The following is an 8,161-nucleotide window of genomic DNA, read 5'->3' on the forward strand; positions in this document are numbered from 1 at the left end:
TGAGCCGAGATCGCGCCATTGCCCTCCAGCCTGGACGACAGAGTGAGACTCCGTCTCACAATAAATAAAATAAAAATAATAAAATAATGATAAATTGCCACTGTCCTCTTCCTCCAAGCAGAGTTGGTCCTTTCGTTTTTTTTTTTTAAAGACGAGGTTTCACCACGTTGGTCAGGCTGGTCTTGAACTCCCGACCTCAGGTGATCCGCCGGCCTTGGCCTCCAAAGTGCCTGGATTACAGGCGTGAGTCACCAGGCCCAGCCGGTCCTTTAGTTTTTGATGGTGGAGATGACCTCCCGATTGGGACAAAGACCCCAGCTTCTGTGGCCTCTCCGAGCAGAAGTGCAGAGACAGGAGGGCACCAGCTTGTCACCCTTTATCTGACGTCTTTGGGACACTGAGGCACAGCCAGCAGTGGGCAGCGAGGGAGATGGTGCTTGAGCCCAGGTGAGGCTTGAGTCCTGCTGGAACCTCCCGGGGCCCTACGGGGGCTGTGTGACCTCAGCCTGGTCTCTGCGGACCCGGCTCCAGACTCACCCACTGCTCCTTCCTTCTCTGCCCGGGAGAAGCGCTGTCCCCTGGATCTTCTGCTGTCCACGCCAGGGTTGAGTGCAGGTGGATGGGGGTGAAGAATGGAGACTCAGACACTGAGTAGCTGCCCGTGATGCCTGGGTGGGGAGCAGGGAGGGCAGAACATGAGAACGTTTGTCAGACCTCAGCTCGGGAGACGGGGCCTCTAACCAACAGCCTAGAGCAGTTAGGGAGACAGCTGTGTGGACAGAGCAGACAGACCAAAGTCGCCGGTCAGGAGAACCCGCATGGACGGATGGGCACACGTGCAAGGTGGAGAACATTAAAAACGACACAAGAAATTTTTTTTTTTTTTTTTTTTAAGACGGGGTTTCACCATGTTGGTCAGGCTGGTCTTGAACTCCCGACCTCAGGTGATCCGCCCGCCCTGGCCTCCAAAGTGCTTGGATTACAGGCGTGAGCCACCGCGCCTGGCCGAAACATTTCATATTGACAAAAAGGTGCCATCATCCAAGTGGATGAACATACACCAACAGGCCGGGCGCGGTGGCTCACGCCTGTAATCTCAGCACTTTGGGAGGCTGAGGCAGGTGGATCGCTTGAGGTCAGAAATTTGAGACCACCCTGGCCAACATGGTGAAACCCCGTCTCTACTAAAAATACAAAAATTAGCCGGGCGTGGTGGCGGGCGCCTGTAATCCCAGCTACCCGGGAGGCTGAGGCAGGAGAATCGCCTGAACCCGGGAGGCGGAGGTTGCAGGGAGCCTAGATGGCGCCATTGCGCTCCAGCCTGGGTGACAGAGCCAGACTCTGTCTCAAAAAAAAAATTATGCGCCTAACAACAAGACATCCAAATCCATAAAGCAAAAGTCCTAAAGCACAGTTGTCACTTCTGTCCAAAATCTACATTTTTTGTAGACAGGCAGACAAACTAGCAGACTGAGGGGAAGGAACACGGTCAGGAGGCGATGTCTCCCCAACCCCACCCCTTCCCGACACCCTCAACCTCCACCTCCCCGCCCTCCCCTGCTGCAGCCTCTGAGACCCTGAGCCAAGCAGCCACTCCCTGGAGCCCCTTCTCACCGGACGCCCGGGAGGAGCTCCTGGAGCCCTCGTCGCAGCTGTCATCTGGCATTGGGGAGAAGGCCTCTGGGAAGAGGGCATTCCTCCGCTCCTCTGCCACCTCTCGCTCCCGGCGAAGGACGCTCTCCACCTCCCTCTCCAGCAGATCGGACGACTGGGACCTCTGAAGCCTCAGCGCCGGGGCCCCGGCCACCTCCCAGCCCCAGACGGCGGGGACTTGGGCCCGCTGGGGCACGTCTGGGGCCCTGAACCGCAGAGGACGCAGACGGAAGTACTCCCACCGCACGACACCCCCGTCTGCTTGCAGGGGTCCCCGAGGGGACTTCAAGTGCTCTTGCTTTGTGCTCAGGGGTCTTCCAGAGGATTCTGAGAGATGCCTCGGGGACATCGTGGCCTTTGGTGTCGTGGAAGCCTTGGCCTCAATGGTGGAGAGACCGCCGGGCTTGCCGGATGCGCCAGAGGCTGAGAATTCTAAGTGGGGGGTCCCGGGGCTCAGGTACGGCTGGTAGGCATCAGGCGGGATGCGGTTCACCTTCCTCACTTCTGGAGCTGGGTCAGCCGCGCGGGCGTCTGGGGCCGGGCTGAGGATGGAGTCCGAGCTGAGAGCTCTCCGGAGGCCAGGCTGGGCATCCTCGGGGTCCCAGTCGGGTGTGGACGCCCGGCCCAGCTGCAGGCCCTCCCGCCGGTGGTCTTCCTGGCGCTGCGTCTCCTGTACCATGTCCCGCTGCACGTACAGGGACGGGTGCCCTCTATCCCGCCGTGGGGCTGTGGTCAGGCTCGCCTTGGTCAGCAGCGGCCGGGTGGGGATTTCCACCATCTCCTGGTGGTCGGCCGCCCGCTGAAGCCCCCTCTGCTTTCGCAGGTCCGCCTCACGCTCCTGAGCCAGTCGGATCTCCCGCTCGATGGGGGTCTCCCTGGGAGTCTCCGGGGACTCCACCGGGGCCGGGGAGCCAGGGACATTCACAACATGGGCACTGGCCCAGGTGGGCACACCTTGCACCCTTTTCTCTTCCCTGACCACCCCCTTCACCTGGGGCTTGATGGCGACTACGTGCCCGTTGGCCAGGTGGGGCTTGTGGAGGGTCTTGGGGGCCTGGCTGATCCCTGGGGCTGTCCCTGCAGGGTCCCGCCTGGCTGGGGAGCTATGGGGAACCTCCTTGTTCACCTGCTCCAGACTTAGGAACTGCTGCCTCGCTGCCAGGAAGTCAATCTGCTCCGTGTCAACCATGTTGTCCTCCAGGGTCGTGGACCGAGGTGGGCCGGGGATCCTGGGCTCTCCGTGGTCAGGGGTGGCCTGTAGCGTGGCCACGGTGCCGCTTTTCCTGATGGCCTGGCCCTGGATGACGGCCCAGCGCTCCCGCTCCAGGTCCCACGGCCTCCTGGGGCTGGCATCCCTGGCGCCCAGGTGGAAAGCCTTCATCTCCTCATCCTCCCCGTTCTCCAGGTGGCGGGCCCGGGCTGGGCGTCCCTGCTGGGCCTCCCTGGCGCCCAGGCGGTAAACCTGCGAATCCTCGTCCTCCCCGTTCTCCAGGTGGGGCCCCCGTGGGGACGGCCAGCCAGGGCGGGCGTGCGTGCTGTAGAGCACCTGCCTGGCCATGCCCGGCTGGGCCTTGTGGTCGGCCGGCCAGGCCTGAGGCTCGTCCTGGCCCCAGCCGCTGGCCCCGGGGCCAGAGCACACCAGGTGGTACGTGTGGCTGGTGTCTCCCTCCAGCACCAGGCCGGTGGCGCGGTGTGCCTGCGGGATGCCCAGGATGGGGTATCTGGTCACACGGTCCATCTCCTCCGGGGTCTTGGCCTTGACCTTCCTCGTATGTGCTGGAGACCTCCGGGCTCACTGAGGGAGGAGAAGGAAATGATGGCCGTCACATCAGAGCACCTGGGGGAGGAGCAGCTTCCGGTGCCAGCGATTCTCCTGCCTCAGCCTCCTGAGTAGCTGGGACTACAGGCGTGTGCCCCCATGCCCAGGTAATTTTTGTATTTTTAGTAGAGACAGGATTTCCCCATGTTGGCCGGGCTGGTCTAGAACTCCTGATCTCAGGTGATCCTCCCACCGCGGCCTCCCTAAGTGCTGGGATTACAGACGTGAGCCACCGTGCCCAGCCTCAGCCTTGGTCTTTGAAGCCTCCCTGGGCCCCCGACATATTTACCTGTGTCTCCTGGGCACAGACCCTTTCAACCCTGAACCCACTCTGAGACTCCTGGTGAGGGACTTTTTCATTTGAGAATTACAGATGGCCCCTTCCTGAGGGATGTCCAATGGACACACTGAGGCCCAGAGAGGTGAGGGAGTGACAGCAACTCCGGTTTCCCGGCTCCCACATCCTGGTTCTCCACCCTGCCCTGCCCAGCTGGACACCTTGTCCCATCTAAGACAACACCCTGGCCGGGCCTTGTCGCCATAAAGTGAGGATGGGCAAAGGAATGCGTTGGACCTTGTCCCGCTGGGCCGGGTGGTGTGGGTGACGGCCCCATGGGCACCGAGGAAGGAGAACCGTCCAGACCCCGGGCACAGTGAGTGCCTGAGGAGTATCTTAGTTTATGGTGTTAGTGCTCAGCTGTTTCCTTTATAGAATCTTTATACATAATCACATATTAGTTTACAGAATTAGGGCCTGAAGTATAACTTACTGCTTACGTAGATCTAGCTTATACAATCATACTTACTACTTACACCTAGTTCTATATAATCTTACTTTTTTTTTTTTTTTTTTGAGACGGAGTTTCGCTCATGTTACCCAGGCTGGAGTGCAATGGCGCGATCTCGGCTCACCGCAACCTCCGCCTCCTGGGTTCAGGCAATTCTCCTGCCTCAGCCTCCTGAGTAGCTGGGATTACAGGCACGCGCCACCATGCCCAGCTAATTTTTGTATTTTTAGTAGAGACGGGGTTTCACCATGTTGACCAGGATGGTCTCGATCTCTTGACCTCGTGATCCACCCGCCTCGGCCTCCCACAGTGCTGGGATGACAGGCGTGAGCCACCGCGCCCGGCCTCTGTATAATGTTTCTGTATAATCGTACAGGTACTGTAGTCGGAGCTGCACTGACACATTCAGTGCTGATTTATAGGACCCTTCCATAGAACCACATAGTAGTCTGTAGTAGGAGGAATGCCCAGCGCAGTCACAGAACAGAAGCAGCACATGGAAAACAGCCAGACCAGGACGAGAACCAGAGACCCCGGCGGTGGCGTCCCTGCCTGAAAGGGCACACGCCGTAGGGCAGGCCTGGAGCAGGAGCCTCTCCTGATAAAGGAGCTGTAGCACCTCGCATCCAGCTCCTGTGGAAAGTCGGCCTCAGGCCTGAGACCCTGGAAGTAACCGCGGGAGAAGAACCCTCTGGTGCGACCAGTCGCGGCGGCTGTGCACCCTGTCAGTCTTTTCTCGCTTCTGTGCTGGCTCAAATCATCCTCCCATAAATATCTTTATGTATATATTATATATAATATATATAAAAATGATTTATATACATATATAAATTCTATATATATATATATAATGTATAATGTATATAAAGACGGGGTTTCACCGTGTTGGTCAGGCGGGTCTTGAACTCCCGACCTCAGGTGATCCGCCCGCCTTGGCCTCCAAGGTGCTTGGATTACCGGCGTGAGCCACCGCGCCCGGCCCCCATAAACATCTTAGAGAAGCGCACACGTCTGCCAGCTCCCACTGCGCTGGCTTACAGTTTCCTTCCGTTGGAAACCCTTTGAAGTCTCAGCCCCAGGTAAGAACTGTTACACACGACACCTGCTGCACACAGCCCACCTCTGCCTCGGTGACCTAATGGGGGTGGACCCTTTTCCGCACACGACCCTCTACCACTGCGCACGGCACGGCCCCCTACTGCGCGCGGCCCACCTCTCTGCCCAGGTGACATAATGGGGTGGCCCCCTCGCTGTGACTCACCTGATTACATGTGCCCTATCACTAAGCCTCACTCACGACCCTGCCCCCTGCTTGTACCTAATAAATACAGAGGCTCCTGGGCATTTGGGGTACCCCCCGCTGATCTCTGCTCACAGGTGGCCTGGCCCCCCGCGTCCGGCTGCTTTCCTCTAGTTCTTCAGTGTCCGGCCTCTTTACTTCTCAGACCCTGCACCTCGGCACAGCATAAGGGACACCCCACGACCCTGTGGGGCCCTCCAGCCCTGCAGGGTGGGGCCGTGGGGCCTGCGGGTGACACCCTGACCCAGTGCCCCAGGTTCTTCGCCCTCTCTCAAGGGTCCAGGTTGCTGTTGAGTCAGCTCCAGGAGCATTTCCAAAGGTCGCACACACCTGCTCACACGCGTCTGTGGCTCCCGGCATCTCCAGGGCACAGTTCTCACGCCCTGCTCCTTGGCTCAAGGGCAGCATCCGGGTTTACCACAAAACCCAAAATCCTGTGGGCACCTCCACCCCGATCCAGACCCTCTTCCTGCACCCCAAACCTCACCCTCCTCCACCTGCAACTCTCTTTGCCTCCAGGCCACCTGTTTCTGCTTCTCCACAGCTTCCTCTGCTGAAGCCCACAGGACACCTCCTCCAGGAAGCAACCCAGATTGCCCCTTCCCCAGAACCCATCATCTGAGTGTCTCCTTTGAGACGGAGTCTCACTGTGATGCCCAGGCTGGGTGCAATGGCACAATTTTGGCTCACTGCAACCTCCATCTGCCTGCACTCCTTTTTTTTTTTTTTTTTGAGACGGACTTTCGCTCTTGTCACCCAGGCTGGAGTGCAGTGGCGCGATCTCGGCTCACTGCAACCTCCACCTCCGGGGTTCAAGCGATTCTCCTGCCTCAGCCTCCCGAGTACCTGGGATTCCAGGCACGCGCCACCGTGCCTGGCTATTTTTGTATTTTTAGTAGAGATTGGGTTTCTCCGTGTTGATCAGGCTGGTCTTGAACTCCCGACCTCAGGTGATCCACCCGCCTCGGCCTCCCATGGTGCTGGGATGACAGGTGAGAGCCACCGCGCCCAACCCCTCAACATAGTTCTAGAAAGAAAACCACAGCCCCTCCCTGAACTGGAAAGTGGCATCCACAACGCGAAGGGGAGAGGCCGTGGGGAGCAACGTTGAAATGAACACACACGACGTGTCACGCCGTCTTCTGTGGGTATCAAATGTCGCAAATAAACCCCAAAGCGTCGCGCACAGATAGACCCACCTGCACAGCTCAGCGGAGGCCTTCCCCTCCCCCACCCAAAACCCTCAGCCCAGGCCTCGCTCTCTCCCGCTGTGGCCAGAGGTCCACGTCCTTCCTGCAGCCCAGAGTCCGGTATACCGCAGGTGCCTAATAAACACTGGCCCCAGCTGCTCAGACCAGCGGGTCGGGTTTGTGGTGGAATGCAGACTGGCCCCCTGGTGCCTTCTGGCCCTGAAGGGCCGGGCGGGTCCACACCCTCCACCCTGTGGCTCCCGGGAAGGGCGGGTACAGGAGTGTTTGCCGAATGAGTGGACATTTGTTTACACAGCAGGATTTATAACCCACATCAGACGTCAACTCTGGGAGAAACAGAGCCATCCACCCAGTGCCGGGCAGGTGGCGGGTCTCCCGGCGGGGTGCGGTGGGGCGAGGGTACCCCCTTCTCCCCTGATCATTCCTCCCTGGTGATTCACTGAAGCCAGGTGGGGCCCAGGGCCTGGCTCTTGGGTTCAAGGCCACTGGGTCCACTCCCCTGCTGTCCTGGGCCTCCGTGCCCTGCCCCCGGAGAGTGGGCAGAGCCTGCAGATTCAGCTACCACACCCGAGGGGCTGAGATTCCTGGCACCCTGCGCCTGGTATACAGTAGGTGCTCAATAAACGCGCTCTTGGTGGTTGTGCTGGTTGCTGATATGACAACTTTTTTTTATTTTTTGGAGACGGAGTCTCACTCTGTCGCCAAGCTGGAGCGCAGGGGCGCGATCTCGGCTCACCGCAACCTCCGCCTCCTGGGTTCAGGCAATTCTCCTGCCCCAGCCTCCTGAGTAGCTGGGATTACAGGCACGCGCCACCATGCCCAGCTAATTTTTTGTGGTTTTAATAGAGACGGGGTTTCACCATGTTGACCAGGATGGTCTCGATCTCTTGACCTCGTGATCCACCCGCCTCGGCCTCCCAAAGTGCTGGGATTACAGGCGTGAGGCACCGCGCCCGGCCATGTTGGTGTTTTTAGTAGAGACGGGGTGTTGCCATGTCGGCCAGGCTGGTCTTCGTCTCCTGACCTCCTGATCCGCCTGCCTCGGCCTCCCAGGGTGCTGGGATGACAGGCGTGAGCCCCCGAGGCCGGCCGCTGTCACAGGTACATAGCCCCAGTAACGCGGGGGGCTGAGGCAGGAGAGTCACTGGAACCCCGGAGGTGGAGGTGGCAGTGAGCCGAGACCGCGCCACCGCACTCCGCCGAGGATGCCGGGATCTCACGGCAGGCATTCACAGGACCTCACCCCTGCACGGCCTCACGGCGATAAGGACCTCACCCTTGCACGGCCTCACGGCGGTAAGGACCTCACCCCTGCACGGCCTCAGAGTGGTAAGGACCTCACCCCTGCACGGCCCCTCGGTGGTAAGGACCTCACCCCTGCACGGCCTCA

At 59.6% G+C, this 8,161-nt stretch overlaps 1 protein-coding gene across 5 annotated transcripts in view; it reads right to left on the reverse strand.

Annotated features, from left to right (window-relative positions):
• Positions 1–258: 258 nt before the first annotated feature.
• MISP (mitotic spindle positioning) overlaps positions 259–8,161 on the reverse strand; it is a 28,474-nt gene continuing 20,571 nt past the window's right edge. For 3 of the 5 annotated variants that reach the window (XM_032272069.1, XM_032272070.1, XM_032272068.1), the window contains 2 exons: positions 1,615–3,448; positions 259–668 (listed from right to left, as the gene is read on the reverse strand). In XM_032272069.1, coding sequence (XP_032127960.1) covers positions 502–668; positions 1,615–3,391 — 1,944 coding nt within the window. In that variant the 5' untranslated portion in view covers positions 3,392–3,448 and the 3' untranslated portion in view covers positions 259–501. Of the gene's footprint in view, positions 669–1,614; positions 3,491–6,759; positions 6,768–8,161 lie in introns of all 5 variants that reach the window. The other 2 variants (XM_032272072.1, XM_032272073.1) reach the window with 2 other exon arrangements.

This window comes from Sapajus apella, unplaced genomic scaffold (assembly GCF_009761245.1).
Source record: "Sapajus apella isolate SASKATOON/1434 unplaced genomic scaffold, GSC_monkey_1.0 scaffold281, whole genome shotgun sequence".
Lineage (NCBI taxonomy): Eukaryota > Metazoa > Chordata > Mammalia > Primates > Cebidae > Sapajus > Sapajus apella.